The sequence below is a fragment of the Phyllobates terribilis genome, unplaced genomic scaffold (genome assembly GCF_046119375.1).
Source record: "Phyllobates terribilis strain yellow unplaced genomic scaffold, ASM4611937v1 Scaffold_796__1_contigs__length_659822, whole genome shotgun sequence".
Lineage (NCBI taxonomy): Eukaryota > Metazoa > Chordata > Amphibia > Anura > Dendrobatidae > Phyllobates > Phyllobates terribilis.
In genome coordinates this window covers 197699-220000 of record NW_027363556.1, presented here as the reverse complement: position 1 = coordinate 220000, position 22302 = coordinate 197699, and the positions used below count along the sequence as shown (strand labels likewise).

Sequence of the window (22302 nt, the reverse complement as noted above, 5' to 3'; positions counted from 1 at the left end):
CATCTATACACATACACAGCGGGAGGCCGCACGGCGCCATCTATACACAGCGGGAGGCCGCACGGCGCCATCTATACACAGCGGGAGTCTCAGTACTTTGCAAGAGCAGTCGATAAATTCTGCTTGACTAATTCTGAGCACCATAAAGTCTGGTTCGCTTCTAACCTGCTGTCTTCATTTTCAGCTTGCTGAATTCTAACTCATTTACTGTCATTCGAGACGATGCCTTTGCTGGTCTCTTTCACCTTGAATACCTGTAAGTGCTCCACTTAATGTCATATTTTTGATTCTGTTCTTCTTCATCTTTTGGCATGTGCAATTGTATGAGCAAGTATTCATATGAATTTATGACCTACTTAAACCTTCGAGGACCTTAAATTTTATTCAATCAAATTTTTTTTCAGGGGCTGCAAACATAAATACGAAAAAAATAATTCAATTAGTGCTTTTTGTGTTCATTTAATTTTTTTTATATACCTTGAAATTAAGCCCTACCCCATGGAATGAAGCCCTACCTACATGACATCTGAGAGCTACATGGATCCCGCTTGTGAGGTGCCTGTCCGTCACTACTATTCAGTTTTAGGGTCCACTCACTAAGCCATATATTCTCTCATGCAGGAGAATAGGGCCAATTATGCTAATGACACTCGGCTCAAACTCTGTTAGAGCGTCAACTGAGTGTGATCCGGTTCTCTCGCAGCACAGATATGGAGAAGATGGAGAACTTAATTTCTCCATCTTCTCCATAGTCTCTGTGAGTGTTCATCGGACTGTACTTGGATGACATCCGAGTGCAGTCTAATGTTTTACGTGCACCCATAGACTTGTATGGGTGCACATGGTCCGAATATCGAATGAGATTATTTTCTCATGCCAATAATCGCACTGTCCCATAGTATAACATAGGGCTGAGTCCTATCCGATAAAGCATCACATAGCATTCGGCCGTGTTATACGACAGTGTGAGCGAGCCCTTAGAGTCAAGGAATATTTGCATGCAGATGATGATATTATTCTCCAAGTGTATATTTTTTTAGGCGAGTTCATAGTAAATGCTTTGCCTTTTTGACATGTGATCAACTAAAGAACAAGAAAGATTTAGGACCTCCCCTATAGAGAAACGGAAAATAGTTTGGAGGACTTGCATGTCCTTTTTTATTTATTATGAGAAAATCATAAAAGATCCCGTTTTTTAACCATGCTGTGACTTTCTGCTGAGGGAGAGGGAGAGAGCTGCCCTATTCAGAGTCTGTAATAAGACCTGCTGACAAAAGTGTTGAAGATACAGTCTAATGTGAATTAACAATGAAAAAAGGTTAATTTCACAAATGGCTTGTATTTTTTTTAATACAAACTTTTTTGTGTTTACAGCTCCTTTAAAGGGAATCTGTCATCAGGTTTTTGCCACCTAATCTGAGAGCAGCATAATGTAGGGTTAGAGGCACTGATTCCAGTAATGTGTCACTTACTGGGCTGCTTAGTGTTGTTTTGATAAAATCATTGATTTGTCAGAAGGTAATTATCACTAGATGACTAGTAAGTTCTGTAGGACCCCACCCCCATCACTGATCAGTAGATTTCTGTGTACACTGAGCATGGGCAGAAAGCGGCCAATCAGTGGTGTGGGCGGGGCTATACAGAGCGCAGCATTCAGAGAGCTGCTAGATCTGCAGCAGATAAAACGCTGATTTTCTCAAAATGACAACAAGCAGCTGAAAAAGTGACACATCGCTGGAATCAGGGTATCTGCCCCTATATTGTGCTGCTCTCAGATGAGGCAGCACAATTAATATTGTGCCAAATTAATTTCCCGTGAACTATCACATGATCTATCACAGGGGATCATGTGACATGTCACGTGATAAATCAGGTGTGGGGGGGGGGGCCGCGCCTTCTAAACTGCCCGGGACCCTTGCTACTCTTAATCCACCCCTGTATGCTGGAGATGGGAGAATCATACGGGCTCCTACCTCCACCTTCGGTGGTCATGTCAAATCTTACAAGAATTTTGGAAAATCGTTTCCCAAACCTTATACGAATTGCTCCACACCAACATAGCCCTAACCCCTAAACATATTTTTCTAAACTTTCCAATTGATCCAGATAAAAAGTTCTTGTCTAAATTGGCCTCCTTCGTGTTTACTGCCGGCAAACGTCTCCTACCCCCACTTTGGCGCCCTTCAAATATCCCAAACAAGAAAGAATTAATCCTCAGAATTGATCAACTGAACCATACTGAAGAACTGGCTGCTCTCTCCATACAAAGCCTTACCTCCTCCATTATGTCTGGAGTCCTCGGCAGATTTACAGGAATTCTACTTATTTTCTGTCCTCAACCATTTAATGTTTTATTAATATCTTGAAGATCTGACGTAGAATATACTGGACCCCCCTCCCCCACTCCCTCCTTCCTTTTTCCTTCTATACCAAAGTCTGTCTCACCCCTCCCTCCCTCCATTTCTTATTCTCTGGTCCTGTATATACCTGAGACAATCTACTTTATTCCTTATACATTATGACACTAGTTTATGAATCTAAGAAAAAATTCTTCTTTTTGGAATCAGATATTTTATTCTTAAAGTTTATATCTGACACTTCCCCTCTTCTTGTGATGTCACAAGAATAATTCACTTGAATGTATAAATATCTATATCTTATGTTTCCTTGTTATACACCTGCAAAGATTCTTGATGAAATCATCTGTTTGTCCCTACTTTATATTAGATTCTCAAGAAATAAAACATTGAAAATAAAATAAATATTGTTTCTTCTCTTTCCTCCTTTTCTGTCTGATGTTTCCTCACAGACTGTAATGATTCTATAAACTATAAAGTTATTATAATGGTGAAGGAGCTGTGATGAGGCTGCGGTCATGTGACAGTGATGACGTCACCGCAGCTCCTCCCCCTCAGGGGTCATTGCCCCGCCCAGATCTGCAGATGATCCCGGCGCAGTCGCTCCTCCGGCTCCTCCTCCCTCTGACGTCACATAGTGGCCGCTTTCTCCAGTGATGAGGATTTCTCTGCTCCCGGAGGTTCTGTAAGTCCAGTAGTCTCATCAGGTCCACATCTATAGTAAGTTCATCTGTTTCCCCAGTCAGGGCTCGCTCTCACTTGTGATTAAATCGGATGAATGCAATCAGATAAAACATCAGACTCCATTGTACCCATTTAGTCCAGCGGCGTTTTGTTTTCCAGCTCCGATTGGATCGCACGCACCCATATAATCTACAGGTGCGTGTGAAACATCGCACTGCACTCAGATACCACCCGAGTGCAGTGCGATTCCCGCCAATGCCAGCAGCAGAGGAGATGGAGATAGTGATTTCCCCGTCCCCTCCGCAGCCGTGCGAGAGGATCAGAGCATGGAGCACTGACATTCGGCTCCCGCTCGCAGCAGAGCAGCAGCGAGTGTCATTAGCATATCGCATCGGGGGGTCTCGCATCGCATACCGTACGCTAGTGGGACCCCGGCCTAAGAGATACGTCTGTGTCTTGTATAGCAGAGCGGAGTTGTACAGATACCTGTCTTTACGTAGGCTCAGGTTCTCCCGGGTGCGACTCAGCCTCAGCATCCTCCCGCGCCATCTCCTCCTCTCCATGTTGTTGTGCAGAGTTCTCGGCGCCATCTTGTGATCAGGGTCTGGAGAATTTTTAATATTGTAATTATTATTTTTTTCTCCTATTTTTTAATTTTAAAAAATGTTATTAAAATGTTCTAATGCTGATAATTTAGTCGTCCGTTCAGATATTAAAATATTCACCCAATGACAAATGAAAGCAATTCTAAATCCATAACCCTTCTATGACCTGATCACTGTCTACATACTGAAAAACAATGAGTATACCGACATTATCACAACATAAGAGCCGAAGCCACAAATAGTAATGTGAAAGCTTCTTCCCCGGAATCCAATGTTGCTCTATCCATAAAAAACCTTCATCAAATCTCAACTTCATTCCTGACCCCGATCATTTCTATAACCATAGATGTGTTACTGCACAATGCGGTATCTGCTCCAGCGAGACCACCGTGTCTGTACTGTCTGCAAGAAGAAAGAAGAGAAAGGGGACATTTGTCCCCCAGCTCTACTGACGGACTCACATTATACTCTAGATTCAGGCCTTTAGGAGACAGACGATTTACAGTCAATATCCAGAAGGCTTCCCTCCTTAATAACCTTCTCTTAATACCGCCTCCTCTCCGAGGAGCACTCACTTGTTCTATCACCTGGTATTCTGTCTCAGACAACGATATCTACGGACTTTCTCAAAATATCCACAAGTGAATTCAGGAGACGTGACTGGGAAAAGAATCCAAAAGGTGAGTCTCCTATGAACTTCATGCTGCAACTGTAATGGAATACTGTGGAGAAAAACGCCTATCGCGAGGACTGCGAGTCCATCTGCGCCCCACTCTGTTTTCAGAGGATGGGACTTTGTGCGATCAATTCGAGCAGATTAATAAGTGTTCCCTGGATTTAATCTTGTTGACTGCTGATAGACTGCAGGCAGCAGATACAGATTTAAAAGTGGAGATTGCGAAAAATGTAAAATAAATAATATATAAATTAGGTCAATAATTTTTCCTTCCCATTTATGATATACAGAGGAGAATTAGAATCTGTTGTGGGTGAATTATGATATATGTTTTTTAGACTTTGGTGCGTATAGTTAAATGATACGATGATTATTATCTTACTTGTTTTAACTTCTGCTTTCTCAAATCTCGCCCACCCTTTAATACATTCTGTGCACTCTCTCCATATCCACCCCTCCCTTCTCCCCTCTCCCATGTATAACTCTGAGGCTCTACTGACATTCCTCACCCACTCCAAACCATCCACTACCTCCATACAGCACGCAAAACGTTCATACAAATCATTGCACCACCTGCTCTTTCTCTTTTTTTCTCCTCCTAGTCGCTGGCAACATCTCCCCCAACACTGGGCCTCCCTACACTAGCATACACCACTCTCCTCCAGCTGCATATAGAAACCCTGCTAATCTTATTAACATTCACTGCATGCCCTCTCCTATTGCTTTCATTGTGCCCTCTGGAACACACGGTTTGTGTGTAACAAACTAACTTACATTCACGATTTTTTCCTCTCTAATTCCCTTCGCCTTCTGGCTATTGCAGAAACCTGGATCCAGCATTCAGACACCATCGCAGCTGCTGCTCTCTCATTTGGTGGGCTGAAATTTTCACATACAACCAGACCTGAGAATAGATAGGGTGGAGGTGTTGGTTTGCTCCTTTCACCACAATGTGCTTTCCAGGTCATCCCCCCAGTTCCCTCACTTATGTTTCCTTCCTTTGAAGTCCACACCATCAGACTCTTCAAACCCTTCTCACTGTGAGTGGCGGTTGTGTATCGCCCTCCAGGCTCCTCCCACCAGTTCTTGGATAACTTTGCCAACTGGCTTCTTCACTTTCTATCCTGTGACATCCCCACGCTCATCACAGGAGACTTTAACATCCCCATCGATGATCCCCTCTCCCAATCTGCCTCTCATCTACTTTCTCTAGCCTCCTCATTCGGCCTCTCACAGGTTACTAACTCTCCTACACATGAAGACGCGAATAATCTGGACCTGGTTTTCTCCCGTCTCTGCTCGCTGCATGACTTTACTAACTCTCTTCTCCCGCTGTCGGACCACAACCTTCTTTCCTTCTCTGTCAAGAAATGTCTCCTCACCCGGGACACCCCCACTTACCACACTTCTAGGAATACACGTACCATTAATACCCAGCTGCTTATGGACAATCTCCACACATCTTCAGCCCCCATCTCCTCCCTCTTCTGTCCAAACTTGGCATTGTCACACTACAATAATACACTGAAGAGCGCCCTAAATGAAGCAGCACCTTCTACACGCAGAAAGACCCGACGCAGACAACGGCAGCACTGGCACACAATGCAAACACGCTTTCTTCAGTGGAGAAAATCTCTTTTAGCAGAGGACTTCATCCACTATAAATTCATGCTCAAAACCTATAACTCTGCCCTTCATCTGGCCAAACAATCCTACTTCACCCCTGTCGTCACTGCTTTCTGGTTCTTCTATCCTTTAGTATACAGGCCCGGAGAGAATAAGACACAAGACAGAGTCTGTTGATGCATACTACCTAACTTTATTACAAAGCATAGGGTTTATATACACCCTGGAGGAAGAAATGGATTTACCATATATGGTCCGATCATACAATTTAGCTGTGCAAACAAAGACTGGTTTCTGTTCTCGTGATGCCTATGCTTGTGTTGAAACATTTAATCAGACACATTCTGATGACTAGCAAGGACACGTTAGTTTCTATTGCTACAAGGAAGGAACATTTAGTTGTTGTTTTTGACCTAAGGTAACCGTCAGACTTATATAGCATAGATGGGGTCTTTGAACTTGGGGGGACCTCATCTTCTGCTCTAACATTCCGTCCTTTTGTTCCTTCATTTATCAATATGAATCTCTATATTTTCTTTTTCTTTTAGTACAACGCTGAATACACATTAGAAAAAGCTTAAAAACCAAATAAACCGCAAGACACATTAGCAAAACCTGAAAAATAGCTTGCACTATACCAGCCAACCACCCACCGATACCTTTAAACCAATTGGCGGGATTCAGAAAGGAAAATCTCTGTGTGGAATTATTGGCCAAAGTATCTGAGCAGTTCACCCAAAAGTTTATCTCTTCCCATGAGACTGGGACAGCGAGAAAGGGTATGCTAGTGGACGTCACAGGGGCATGTGTACATATCCAACAATTAGCAATAGTCTGGTTTTGCTCCTTTAGTCCATCGATTAGAGCAAGATGGTGTTTAATGAATCTATTGTCATCTCCATCCATGGTGCCTAACGTAGTCCATGCACCTGTGGTCGCAAGGATGCAGGTAAGTATAAACAATGTCTTCATTCTTTGTCCGCTGGTTCTCCTAGTATCTTTTTGCAATGGGACGCGTGGATCCAGGCCTCTTTTCCCTCTAGCTTAACGGCTGTGCTTGTGGTCAGCAGAACTTGTAAGGGTTCGTCAAACCGTGGATCTAGGCTTTTCCTCACGTGTCTTTTTATAACCACCCAGTCTCCAGGTTGCAGCGTATGGCTGCTAGAGTCTTGATCTGGATCTGGAAGAGAACTGAAAACATTATCATGTATTTGCTTAATCTTTTTGTGTAAAGCCCTCACGTAGGAACTTAGCACATGGTTGTTCATTTCTAATGCTTGCGGATAGAAACACCCTAGGCTGGGTACGTTGCCAAACAATATCTCATATGGAGAGAGTCCAGTATTTTTATTAGGCGTGTATCTTACTGAAAACAGAGCAAGCGGTAAACAATCCGGCCATGGTTTTCCTGTCTCAGCCATGGCTTTCTGAACTTTTAATTTCAATGTCCCATTCAGTCTTTCCACTTTACCACTACTTTGTGGGTGATATGGGGTGTGGAATGCTTGTTGAATTCCTAGAGCTGACATGACTTCATTCATTATTTCACCCGTGAAGTGTGTACCTCGGTCACTCTCAATTACCTCTGGTACCCCATACCTGCAGACCACCTCCGCAAGCAGTTTCTTTGCAGTTGCCGCAGCCGTGGCTTTGGCAATCGGGAAAGCCTCTGGCCATCCTGAGAACAAATCAATACAGACCAACACATATTCCCATGATCCTGACTTCGGCAGCTGAATATAATCAATTTGCAGTCTCTGGAATGGATAGAGGGGCCGGGGTGTGTGTTTGGGTGGTGTTTTAACTACTCTACCCTGATTATGTGTAGCACATATCATGCACCCTTTTATCAGTCGTTCAATACAGGTGGAGAATCCTAGTGCCACCCAATGTTTCTGCATCACATTCATCACAGCCGTTTTAGATTGGTGTACCGGCCCATGTAGCATCTGGGCAGCCGCTGGGTACAGTGCCCTTGGAAGGCATCGTCGTGTCCCTTTCCCCCATACCCCATTTGCTTCATTCAGGCATGCACCTTCCTTCAACCACTTATTAACCTCCTCCTTCAGAGCCAGAGCCTGCATTTGGGATAAGATGTCCTCCGACACAAAGGGGTTTTTAGGGGCACTTATCTGACGTACTGTTGACCCTTGTTGCGGCTTGCAGGCTGCTGTTTTTGCTGCTGCATCTGCCATCGCATTACCTCTGCTTACCTGGTCGGTGCGTCTGGTATGTGCTCTTACCCAAACAAGTAGCTGTCATAAAGGTAATTGTAGCGCATCAATTAACTGCTGGACCGCATCAGCATTCTTTATGGGGTGTCCTGCTGCCGTCAGGAAACCTCTTGATTTCCATATTGGACCAAAATCATGCGCTATACCGAATGCGTACCTAGAATCCTTGTAAATGTTAACAACACTACCTTCTGCTAATTTACAGGCCTCGGTTAGGGCCCTGAGTTCGACCTCTTGAGCCGATTGGTGTGGGAGCATTGGTTCTGCCTTGATTACTGCATTGAGGGAGACAACTGCATATCCAGTATGGAAAGTACCTGAATCGTCCTGATGACTGGATCCATCTACAAAAAATTCAAAATCTGCATTTTCTAATTCATGTTCAAATACAGTAGGTAAACCTGCCTTTTCTTGTGCCATCATTTGTACACAGTCATGAGGAACTTCCTCTCTTGGATCTTCCTTAAAAAGCACAGTAACTGACCCCTCCTTCAGATCCGAGAGAGGTAACAAAGTTGCTGGGTTCAAAGTAGTACACCTCTGTAAAGAAACATTGGGAGGCATTAACAGTGCACATTGTAACCTGAGATGACGTGCTGCTGAGAGGTGAGCGGGTTGCACTTGATTCAATATAGTGTAGACATCATGAGGTGTTAGCACGGTGAGCAGATGATCTAGAACAATGTCTGCAGATTTGTGGAGTAGCAGTCCAACAGCATGCAGAGCACCTACACAGGATGGTGCACCTCTGGCTACCGCATCTAATCTGCCACTAAAATAGGCAACAGGTCTCTGATTGTCACCATGTGATTGAGTTAAAACTCCTGCTGCATGTCCGGCTTGCTCGTGAAGGTACAGAGTAAATGGGAGCTCATAGTTAGGGGTACCCAAAGCTGGAGCTGCCAAAATACGGTTTTTGAGAGAATAAAAACAGTCTATTGCCTCTGGTGTTAGTACAAAAGGTGTTGGGGTAAGACAGTCATAGAGGGGCTGCATTAAAACAGAGATGTCATGAATCCACTGTCTGCAATAGGAAACATGTCCAAGAAAAGTTCTGACGGCTGCAACGTTAATGGGGACGGTGAATGCCTGTACTGCTTGTTTACGTGCATTTGCTAAATGACGAGCTCCTGGTGTAATGCAATGTCCCAAAAAAGTGACTGAAGATTTACAAAACTGAAGCTTATCTTTCTACGCCTTGCAGCCAGCGTGATAGAGAAACAACATAAGTGATATAGTTGCGTTATGACATTGTTTCCTGGAGGGGGCACAAATGAGCAGGTCATCGACATATTGCAGAACAACGATATGTGGTTCAGACCATCCCTCCAGTATTTCCTGCAGACTTGCAGTGTACATTGTGGGTGAATTCTGGGCACCCTGTGGCAACACTGTCCATGTATATTGACTGCCCTGGAATGTGAAAGCAAACAGGTACTGGCAGTCAGGATGTAATGGTACACTGAAAAATGCATTTGCCAAATCGACCACTGAAAAACAAAGAGAGTTAGAAGGTATCTGTGATAGGAGAGTATGGGCACAACTGGTGTTAGAAGTTCTGTGGCTTTGTTAACCAACCGGAGGTCATGGACCATTCTATATGTGGCTGGTTGTCCTGGTACGCTCTTTTTCTTTACTGGGAACAGGGGAGTGTTGCAAGGGGACTGGGTTTTGACTTGGACTCCCCTGTGTAGTAATTTTTGGACCTGCTGGGCTATGGCATTCTCCTGAGCCGAGCTAAGGGGATACTGCTTCTGTCGAGGCAAGATGGCTCCTGGTTTTAGATTCACCATTACTGGTTGAACTCTTAACCTACCAACATCTGTGTTATCTGAGGCCCAAAAGTCGTAGGGTACAGCCTGCTTCAATATCAGGGGAAAATCGTTTCTCTTCTATGCTGGCAATATCTAGTGACATTATTTTGCAAAGGGTGCTTGGTTTTAAACCTGGGGTCATGGTGACGGTGTCATCAGGATGATATTCGATATGTGCTTGTAATTGAGACAATACATTGTTTCCCAAAAGGTTACATTGGCCTCGGGGCGATACCATGAGCTGGCTATGTACAGTAGCTCCTTGAATTTGCAGGGGAATTTTTTTAGTGACAGGGAGCAGGACAGACGTGGCAATGACATGTGAAAAATCAGTGTCAGTGTATGGCCAATCACCTTGCGTAATTACTGAATTGTCGGCCCCCGTATCTACTTGGAAATCGATTTCATGTCCCCCTGGTAGGTTCACCTGCACTGTACAACTGGGAGTTGGGGGTAAGGAGATGAGGGGGTTCATGTGCAAGCTACCCTCATCCTATGGGGGCGTTGTTTGGTTGGCTGTAGGACCCGTACTCTGAGCATCTGGATACGGGTTGGTCCTACAGTCCTTTCTAAAATGTCCTGGCTTTCTACATCCATAACATAGTCTCTGTCCCCCTCCTGCAGTCCGTCCTCTGCCTCTGTTGTTTCTGGGGGTCGTCTCTACTATGTGAACTCTGGCAGCTTTCTTTGCCTGTATTATGTCATGCTGTGCCCCCTGAGCTATCCTAGCCAAATCCTCTGCCTTCACTGATCTCCACTCTGGTCTACTTGCTTTTACCTTTTCTGCAATCTCTTTCTTTAGTCCGTTCATGAAAGCACTTGCTAATACCCTCTCACTAGTCTTATTTTCAGGAATGAACCCCATTTCCGACCAAGTCTTCCTTAGAGCCCAAAAGTAGTCTTTGGGGTCCTCTTCCTTACCCTGAACTCGGTCTTCTAGTGTAACCTGCCTTTCTCCCTGCCTGTCTTTACATGCTTTTACCAATGCTGTTGTGAACAGGACTCCGGCCGCTGCATTATTGGGTTATGCGTCTTCGGGTCCGGTCCTATTGTTATACTGCTTGTACGTTTCGTCTGTCAACCTATCATAGCGGGCTTCATCTGCCAATTTTCCCTTAATTACCCCTTGTAAATCAAACCTAGTTGCATTGTACGTATCCTGTATGGTTCTTATCATTCTGGCAAAACCCATCGGGGACTGGGACGGATCTGGCAACTGGGAAATCAACGCCAATTGTTCTGAGGGACTCCATGGTCTATACATTAACATTGTACGGGCTTCTTGACCAGGAACAACTGCGTCCCTTACTGCTGCTGCTGCTGCTCCCGGTGCTCCTGGTAAAACTACCGTCCTCATTGGGAATAGTCTAGCTGGGTGGGGTCTTGGTCCTCCGCATGCCACACATATCTACAGTCAAGGGATTCTGCTGTCCACATCTGGGGCAAACCCAGCAGTTGGGTTCCTGGGAATTCTGGTACTGGGGTGGAGGTGACGTCGGGGGCAGATTGGGAGAAAAATCTGTCATTCCAGTTTTTGTCAGTCTGTAACATCCGTTTCCTAATTCTTCAATTCTCCCTTCAAAATGAGCGCATGCATTCATCCATACATCCACTGTCTCCAACAGACCCTTATCTTTCAGCCATCCATGATAGGAGTTAAAGAAGGATTTCCATTTCTCTCCGTTCATCTCTCCATTTTCATTCATTCCCGCCTTACACAATATTTTGTCAATTCCAATCAGTGCCTGTTTCCCTTCTCTGCGTACTACTAAGTCTTTGGCTGTAACGCCTTCTTTGGCATTTTGGTTCCCCATTCTTTCGGTTCTCCTCACTCAGAGTAGACTCCTCAGTCACTTAGACCAGGGTTCCCCAACTCCAGTCCTCAAGGCCCACCAACAGGTCATGTTTTCAGGATTTCCTTAGTATTGCACAGGTGATGTAACTATTGCCTGTGCTGATGATGGAATTATCACCTGTGTAATACTAAGGAAATCCTGAAAACATGACCTGTTGGTGGGCCTTGAGGACTGGAGTTGGGGAACCCTGACTTAGACAATGGGCCACAAAGATTTCTGAACCACTCCACTACTTGCCCTCCAGGACTTATACGCCAACCAGAAAAACAGACCAAAAACACCGATTCCGAGACACACCCACAACACAATCATCGGATCCATGCTGTCATTCTTACGTTTTTCCAAAGGATAGAAGGCAGGACTGACAATTTATCTGAGGGGATTCTACTGGTTCAAAGGGACCTGAGGCAGACAACAATCTGTGAATTACCTGGGAGCCGACCGCTCGGGGGTGAGGGAGTCTCTTCTATGTAGTGATATAATTTAGGTAGAATATAACAGTTATTCTTACCTCAGCGCTGTATATATCACCAACAGAGAGCTTCGCTCGTCCCACATCTCGGACCAGTCGAGCACCCCTGGGCAGATTAACTCAGGTCCCTGTTCGAGCACCAGCTTGTCGTCACTCCTTTCTGGTTCTTCTATCCTTTAGTATACAGGCCCGGAGAGAATAAGACACAAGACAGGTAGTATGCGTCAACAGACTCTAACTTTATTACAAAGCATAGGGTTTATATATACCCTGGAGGAAGAAACGGATTTACCATATATGGTCCGATCATACAATTTAGCTGTGCAAACAAAGACTGGTTTCTGTTCTTGTGATGCCTATGCTTGTGTTGAAACATTTAATCAGACACATTCTGATGACTAGCAAGGACACGTTAGTTTCTATTGATACAAGGAAGAAACATTTAGTTGTTTTTGACCTAAGGTAACCGTCAGACTTATATAGCATAGATGGGGTCTTTGAACTTGGGGGGACCTCATCTTCTGCTATAACACCCCCCTCATCACTTCACTGTCCAACAATCCAAAATGACTTTTTGAAACCTTAAACTCCCTCCTGAAACCTAATGCACAGGCCCCCACCACCAACCTCAGCGGTGAGGATCTGGCCACTTATTTCCTAGAAAAAATCAACCACATCCATCAGGTCATTTTGGTCCAATCTCCTCAGTGCCTGGATCCCCTTCCCTGCCGCACTTCAAGCTCACTAGCCATCTTTGAGCCTGTTACAGAAGAAGAAGTTACCCAACTCCTCACTTCTTCTCGACCCCTTTACTTAAAAAGCCATCCCTGGACCAGAACTGCGCTGCTAACTACAGACCTGTCTCTAATCTTCCTTAAATCTCTAAACTCCTGGAACGCTTGGTCCACTCCCGTCTAATCCACTATCTCTCAGATAACTCTCTCCTCGACCCTCTACAATCTGGTTTCCGCTCCTTACACTCCACTGAAACTACCCTCACTAAAGTCTCTAATGATCTACTAACAGCTAAATCCAAAGGTCACTGCTCCCTGCTGATTCTCCTGGATCTCTCTGCCGCATTTGACACTGTGGATCACCAGCTCCTCCTCACTATGCTCCGCTCTATAGGCCTCAAGGAAACCGTTCTCTCCTGGTTCTCCTCCTACCTCTCTGACCGCTCCTTCACGGTATCTTTTGCCGGCTCCTCTTCCTCTCCTCGTCCCCTTACTATCGGGGTCCCGCAGGGATCAGTCCTATGCCCCCTCCTCTTCTCTCTATACACTGCCCCTATTGGACAAACAATCAGCAGATTTGGGTTCCAGTATCATCTCTATGCTGACACCTCTTCACCTGACATCACCCCTACCCTAATACAAAATACCAAGGATTGTCTGTCCGCTGTCTCTAACATCATGTCCTCCCTCTATCTTAAACTGAATCTCTACAAAACTGAACTTCTTGTGTTTCTCCCCTCTACTAACCTAACTCTACCTAACATCGAAATTACCTTGGATGGTTCAACCATAACTCCCAGCAGCACGCCCGCTGCCTTGGGGTCATATTCGACACTAACATTTCCTTTACTCCCTATATCCGATCACTCACTCGCTCTTGTCACATGCATCTTAAAAACATCTCCAGAATCCAACCTTTTCTCACCTTTGAAACTGCTAAAACTCTGACTGTCGCTCTTATTTACTCTCGTTTGGACTACTGCAACTCTCTTCTGATCGGTCTCCCTCTTACCAAACTTTCTCCTCGCCAATCCGTCCTGAATGCGGCAGCCAGGGTCGTATTTCTGTCCAGCCGCTTCACCGATGCCTCCATCTTGTGCCAGTCATTACACTGGTTGCCCATTCGCTACAGGGTCCAATATAAACTCATAGCTCTCACCCACAAAGCTATCCACAGTTCGGCACCGCCTTATATCTCCTCTCTCATCTCTGTAAATCGCCCTACTCGTGCCCTCCGTTCTACAAATGACCTAAGACTAACATCCCTCATAATCTGAACCTGGCACCTCCGTCTCCAAGACTTCTCTTGTGCTGCGCCAGTTCTCTGGAATGCTCTACCCCAGAAGAACCGACTGATGCCTAGCCCCACGTCTTCAGCGCGCTTTAAAAACCCATCTCTTTAAACAAGCCGACCACCTCAACTACTCAGTAAACCAACTTTCCCCTTTTTCCTCCTTCTAAATATTATTCAGAATCTGCTCCCTACTCTTCATCTGTCTCCACACCCTTCATGCACAAGATAACTGCACTCGATACTTGATTATTGCACTTATACATACGGGCTGATGACCGGATCATGCAGCTTTATATGAAAATCCCTATTTATTATAATTGTCAGACCTGAAATAACAAGCACTTTTCACCTATTGTGTCCCCCCATTCCCTTGTAGAATGTAAGCGTGCGAGCGGCCGGACCCTCGCTCCTAATGTAACTGTTTACACTGTCTTATCTTGTATTGAATTTATTGTCTGTACATGTCCCCGTTTAATTGTAAAGTGCTGCGGAATATGTTGGCGCTATATAAATAAAACTTATTATGTTTTTTTTTGCATTTCCTACAGTGCTTGCCAAAAGTATTGGCACCCCTGCAATTCTGTCAGATAATACTCAGTTTCTTCCTGAAAATGATTGCAATCACAAATTCTTTGGTATTATTCTCTTCATTTAATTTGTCTTCAATGAAAAAACACAAAAAGAATTGTCCTAAAGCCAAATTGGATATAATTCCACACCAAACCTAAAAAAGGGGGTGGACAAAAGTATTGGCACCCTTTTAAAAATCATGTGATGCTTCTCTAATTCGTGTAATTAACAGCACCTGTAACTTACCTGTGGCACCTAACAGGTGTTGGCAATAACTAAATCACACTTGCTGCCAGTTAACATGGATTAAAGTTGACTCAACCTCTGTCCTGTGTCCTTGTGTGTACCACATTGAGCATGGAGAAAAGAAAGAAGACCAAAGAACTGTCTGAGGACTTGAGAAACCAAATTGTGAGGAAGCATGAGCAATCTCAAGGCTACAAGTCCATCTCCAAAGACCTGAATGTTCCTGTGTCTTCTGTGCGTAGTGTCATCAAGAAGTTTAAAGCCCATGGCACTGTGGCTAACCTCCCTAGATGTGGACGGAAAAGAAAAATTGACGAGAGATTTCAACGCAAGATTGTGCGGATGGTGGATAAACAACCTCGACTAACATCCAAACAAGTTCAAGCTGCCCTGCAGTCCGAGGGTACAACAGTGTCAACCCGTACTGTCCGTCGGCGTCTGAATGAAAAGGGACTGTATGGTAGGATACCCAGGAAGACCCCACTTCTTACCCCGAGACATAAAAAAGCCAGGCCGTAGTTTGCCAAAACTTACCTGAGAAAGCCTAAAACGTTTTGGAAGAATGTTCTCTGGTCAGATGAGACAAAAGTAGAGCTTTTGGGGAAAAAGCATCAACATAGAGTGTACAGGAAAAAAAAAGAGGCATTCAAAGAAAAGAACACTGTGTCCCTACAGTCAAACATGGCGGAGGTTCCCTGATGTTTTGGGGTTGCTTTGCTGCCTCTGGCACTGGACTGCTTGACCGTGTGCATGGCATTATGAAGTCTGAAGACTACCAACAAATTTTGCAGCATAATGTAGGGCCCAGTGTGAGAAAGCTGGGTCTCCCTCAGAGGTCATGGGTCTTCCAGCAGGACAATGACCTAAAACACACTTCCAAAAGCACTATAAAATGGTTTTAGAGAAAGCAATGGAGACTTCTAAGGTGGCCAGCAATGAGTCCAGACCTAAATCCCATAGAACACCCGTGGAGATATCTCAAAATGGCAGTTTAGAGAAGGCACCCTTCAAATATCAGGGACCTGGAGCAGTTTGCCAAAGAAGAATGGTCTACAATTCCAGCAGAGCATTGCAAGAAACTCATTGATGGTTACCGGAAGCAGTTGTTCGCAGTTATTTTGGCTAAAGATTGTGCAACCAAGTATTAGGCTGAGGGTGCCAATACCTTTGTCCGGCCCTTTTTTGGAGTTTTGTGTGAAATGATCAATGATTTGATTTTTGCTTCATTCCCTTTTGTGTTTTTTCCTTGTAAGCAAATTAAATGAAGAGAATAAGACCAAAGAATTTGTGATTGCAATCATTTTCAGGAAGAAACTGAGTACTTTTGGCCAGCACTGTATATACGCCTATATATATATTTGTGGCAATGTGTATTGGTGTAAAATAAAATATTTAATTTGATAGTTATTATACTTTGTTATGGATGTTTTTTCATCTTTGTGTATATACACTGCTCAAAAAATAAAGGGAACACTGAAATAACCCATCCTAGATCTGAATGAATGAAATATTCTCATTGAATACTTTGTTATGTACAAAGTGGAAAAACGCACTACAGGCTGATCCAACTTTGATGTAATGTCCTTAAAACAAGTCAAAATGAGGCTCAGTATTGTGTGTGGCCTTCACTTGCCTCTATGACCTCCCTACAACGCCTGGGCATGCTCCTGATGAGGTTGCGGATGGTCTCCTGTGGGATCTCCTCCCAGACCTGGACTAAAGCATCCGCCAACTCCTGGACAGTCTGTGGTGCAACGTGACGACGGTGGATGGAGCGAGACATGATGTGCTCAATCAGATTCAGGTCTGGGGAACCCAGGGCCAACCACACCAGCATATGGTCTTACAAGGGGTCTGAGGATCTCATCTTGGTACCTAATGGGAGTCAGGCTACCTCTGGCGAGCACATGCAGGGCTGTGCGGCCCTCCAAAAAAATGCCACCCCACACCATTACTGACCCACTGCCAAACCGGTCATGCTGAAGGAAGTTGCAGGCAGCAGATCGCTCTCCACGACGTTTCCAGACTCTGTCACGTCTGTCACATGTGCTCAGTGTGAACCTGCTTTCATCTGTGAAGAGCACAGGGCGCCAGTGGCGACTTTGCCAATCCTGGTGTAATATGGCAAATGCCAAGCGCCCTGCACGGTGTTGTGCTGTGAGCACAACCCCCATCTGTGGACGTCGGGCCCTCATACCACCCTCATGGAGTCGGTTTATAACCGTTTGTGCAGACACATGCATATTTGTGGCATGCTGGAGGTCATTTTGCAGGGCTCTGGCAGTGCTCCTCCTGTTCCTACTTGCACAAAGGTGGAGGTAGCGGTCCTGCTGCTGGGTTGTTGCCCTCCTATGGCCCCCCACATCTCCTGGTGTACTGGCCTGTCTCCTGGTACCGCCTCCAGCCTCTGGACACTACGCTGACAGACACAGCAAATCTTCTTGCCACAGCTCGCATTGATGTGCCATCCTGGATGAGCTGCACTACCTGAGCAACTTCTGTGGGTTGTAGAGTCCGTCTCATGCTACCATGAGTGTGAAAGCACAACCAATATTCAAAACTGACCAAAACATCAGCCAGAAAGCATTGGTACTGAGATGTGTTCTGTGGTCCCCACCTGCAGAACCACTCCTTTATTGAGGGTGTCTTGATAATTGCCAATAATTTCCATCTATTGTCTATTCCATTTGCACAACAGCATGTGAAATTGATTGTCAATCAGTGTTGCTTCCTAAGTGGACAGTTTGATTTCACAGAAGTTTGATTCACTTGGAGTTATATTCTGTAGTTTAAGTGTTCCCTTTATTTTTTTGAGCAGTGTATATTTTATATAATGAGACTAATATGATTATATGACTGTTTGTGGTTTTCTTCATTTTTTATTTCATTGTGATGTCATTTCCTTGTTTTTTTTCTATATAAATGTTGTATTTCTATGTGATTGGCCACAATTGACAAAAGCTCTAGAGGAGCTGAAACGTTTTGCAGATTTGTGGATGTGGAATAAATGATTGACTACATGTGAGTGCCGGGATCTCTTTCCTTTCCTTCTCCATTACTAACCTGAGGGCTTGAAGACAGCTATGTTTTTTGACAAATCACAGCTGTCATCAACCCTAACCACCATTACCCCGATTGCCACCGCACCAGGGCAATCGTGAAGAGCCGTGCAAAGCACCTGAATTGGTGCGCCATTTCTGAGGCGGCTGAGGGCTGGTATTTTTAGGCTGGGAAGGGCCCAGTAACCGAGGACCTTCCCACCCTGATAATATCCGCTCACAGCTGTCTGCTTTACCTTTGCTGGTTATCAAAAATAGGGAAGACTCCACATCTCTTTTTAATTTATTAGCTAAACACAAGTACAGTAAACTCCACACACAGGGCTCTAATTATATATCTCACGGATATCTATCATCTATCTCGATCTTTGCACATCTAACACCTAAATATCTGTCATTTCTATTCTGCACTCTCTTCCGGCACGTGTCACACAGACGTGTGTGCGGATGTCACACTTTATATCATCTGTGTGCAGGACGTACTGACGTCCGAGCTGCAGGCAAAAAACGGACATGTCCGGTCCGTGTGACCATGTGCGCTGCCTATAGATTATAATGGGTGTACGTGTGTGTCTCCGGTACGTGTGAAGGGGGCCTAAAGGGTGTGAGCACTTTTAGTATGAATTACCAGTAGGAGGCGTGACCACTTAAAGTGCCTAGGGCAGCATGAATGCCAGATACGGCCCTGAGCACAGCCCTAATAAAGTCATTAGAGCTGCAGATAAAGGGGGCTCGATCACAGCTCTGGATAGTGGGTTGTATGAGCCGGAGGTTATGAACATGGGTGACGATACTAATATATGCCGCACTCTAGATGGAGATCCTACTAATTCATACAATACCCCCTTACATTGTCTTTTGGAGGAGGGTTTGGTATCGGCTGTACTTAATGCCAAACAAATACAACGATTAAAGGAAAATCACCCACAATGTCCAATATTTCATACATTACCGAAAACCCACAAAGAAGGAAACATCCGTCAGTCTAGAGATGCATTCAATACTGGCTGCAGAGAAGATTCCTATAATATAGTGAATATTACCAGAAAACATTTACCTATGTTATACACTGACAAGGATCCAGCAACAAGAAACCCAACTGACACGTGGAGGACAAACACCAAAGGTTTCATTGAGAAATAAATGTGGTTTGTGCAAGTCTGTGCACAAAGCAAAAATGTCTGCATCTACTAACCATAATAAACCCTATAATATCCGACATCTCATTAGTTGTAGCTCCACACGTCATTGACACCATACAATGTGAAGCTTGTCTGCTGCAATATGTGGGGGGCACGGTCAGACCCTTACGTCACCGCATTGGGGGACACGTTAGGGACGTTCTTGGCCCCACAACACGTAATACATCTGCAGCATCACAACATCTCATACAACACAATAGGGATTAATCCCTTTACAGTTGTGGGTATTGAATATGTCACCAGACCAGCTAAGGGGGGAGATTGGTATAAAAAGTACACCCCAGAGAAGCCTTGTGGATTCTGGAATTGGACCCCAGATTCCCCAGTGATATGAAGCTTCGTTCAGACCTTGTATCCATTTACTGAATTGTGTTTTTCCTCTTTTATAGTAATTATACATAATATACACATTATAGATGCAGACACTTCATTCTTCTATTGCACGGATGCTTTTTGTTGTGGACATATGATCGTCCATAGGGGTAATGTAGACATACTTGCACACGTCCATTTGGGGCTGGGGGTCTCCGCTGTGCATTAGACCCTATGATGTGTATAAGAAGCCGGTTACTGGTGATTTATTATGTCATGAAGAAGAACTGAACACAAATACCAGGTAGAAACGCAGAGATGTTTTGCTCCTATCTGTTTTTTAATGTTTCTATGATTTTAATTTGATTTGTTCAATAAAAGTTTTTGTTTTTATTCACACTAGAAAACAAGTGCTGGATTATCAGTAACTTTCTTTGTCCCGTCCATTCCTTCCCAACTGTGATTTTTCATCCAAGCATTGAGAGATGAGCTGAAAGCAGACAATGTTTTCTATAGAGGAATGGCAGACATGGGTATTGTCCACATAGAAAGCCTCTCCTAAATCCCATGCACAAAAAAGCCGCCCTACAATCTGCCAGGACACATGCGGAAACATATGAAGACTCCTGGGACTTTATACTCTGGAGTGATGAGACCAAGATAAAGGTTTTTTTTGGAACTGATGGCTTCAAAACTGTATGACATTGAAGAGGTGAGGAATACAATGAGAATGCATGGTGTCTACAGTGAGACCTGGTGGTGGCCGTGTCCTTATGTGCGGCTGCATGAGGAGCTACATTTCATTGATGGTATCATGAATTCACAGATGTTCTGCTCTATAGTGAAAGAAAAGATGCTGCCATCACTCTGTTCCCTTGGTAGGCCACTGTTACATTTCTGAAGAACAGGGTGACAGTGATTCAGTGGCCAAGTGTCTCCTGATCTGAACCCAACCAAACACCTATGGGGAATTCTGAAGAGACAAGTTGTCATCGCTCCATCCAGCATCCAGGCTCTAAGAGCTCGTTATCGAAAAAGAGATAAAAGATAGATATAGTATTGTCACTAACTTGTTCATTCCAGGCCTAGAAAACTTGGTGCCGTCCTTTAAAATTATGGAGGCCATACAAAATAATAGATGTAGTAGCTTTTGATGTGGGGTGTACTCATTTTTGCATCAACTAATTTGAGTAAAACTGAAGGTTTTGTAATGAGAGTTATATTATTACCCTTACTTTCATGTTTTGATTACAAAAAAATGTTCTATGAAACTTAGTGTTGGCAAAATTGTAGAAATTGATCTTGTGTTCAGTGAGCTATTAAATAAAATCTTACTCATCAAAGGGGGTGTACTCATTTATGCTGAACAATGTTTATTAAACTTTATAAAACACAGTGAACATAATTACACTTTCTTTCCCATATGACTTCTCTCATGTTTTACAAGGTGCGATTTATGTATAAAAAATTTCCCACATTCTGAACATGAATACGGCTTCTCTCCTGTGTGAATTCTCTGATGTCTAACAAGATCTGATTTACCTGTAAAGCATTTTCCACATTGTAAACATGAAAACGGTTTCTCCCCGGTGTGAATTCTTTGATGTATAACCAGCTCTGCTTTACATATAAAACATTTCGCACATTCCGAACAAGAAAATAGCTTTTCTCCTGTATGAATTCTCTTATGAGCAGAAAGATTTGATTTACGCATAAAAGATTTACCGCATTCTGAACATGAATACGGCTTCTCTCCTGTGCGATTTCTCTGATGTGTAATAAGACTCCCTTTAAATGTAAAGCATTTCCCACATTCCGAACATGAATACGGCTTTTCTCCTGTGTGAATTCTCTGATGTATAACAAGGTCTGATTTACTTCTACAACATTTCCCACATTCCGAACATGAAAATGGCTTTTCTCCTGTGTGAATTCTCTCATGTATAACAAATTGTGATTTATATGTAAAGCATTTCCCACATTCTGAACAGGAGTATGGCTTTTTTCCTTTGTGTTTTCTGTGTGTTAAAAAATCTAAGCTTTTTGTAAATTGCTTGTCACACTGAAATCTTGAATCCACTTTGCCACCTGGACTTTTGGTAATAATGGGAGATTGCTCAGGAGATGATTCTTCATGATTAGGAGGATTATAAGAAAGTGAAGTGCTGTGAAGTCCAGGAGGTGCAGGAAGGGTGATGAGGTTTTCTCCATTAGAGTGCTTCTTGAGATCTTTTTTACAATTTAGTGATAAACCTTTATTCTCACAAGGATTTCCTATCAGGATGAAAGATAAATTAGATGTGAGTTTTTTCTTCAACACAAATGAGATTTCTGAATGTATTTTCTGGATCTCACAATGAAGACCCTCATCAGTGAAAGTACCGGTAATAAGGAGGACAACTACATGCCATAACATTAACACAATGACGGGTAAAGTGAATGACACTTATAAACTGGTGACATTGGCACAAGTCAGGGGTGGCAGAGATTAGACAGCAAATAGTTCTTTAAGTGGTAATTACTGATGACAGGTTCCCTTAATGTACCTCCAGTGCCATTTC

General features: G+C 43.9%; 1 protein-coding gene across 1 annotated transcript in view; it reads right to left on the bottom strand.

Annotated features, from left to right (window-relative positions):
• Window positions 1-21890, bottom strand: part of LOC141240125 (uncharacterized) — a gene marked incomplete at its 5' end in the record, with an annotated part of 64215 nt that extends 42325 nt beyond the window's left edge. Inside the window, one exon of the mRNA XM_073668596.1 lies at window positions 21153-21890. Coding sequence (XP_073524697.1) covers window positions 21153-21890 — 738 coding nt within the window. The remainder of the gene's footprint in view (window positions 1-21152) is intronic.
• Between the last annotated feature and the right edge of the window lie 412 nt (window positions 21891-22302).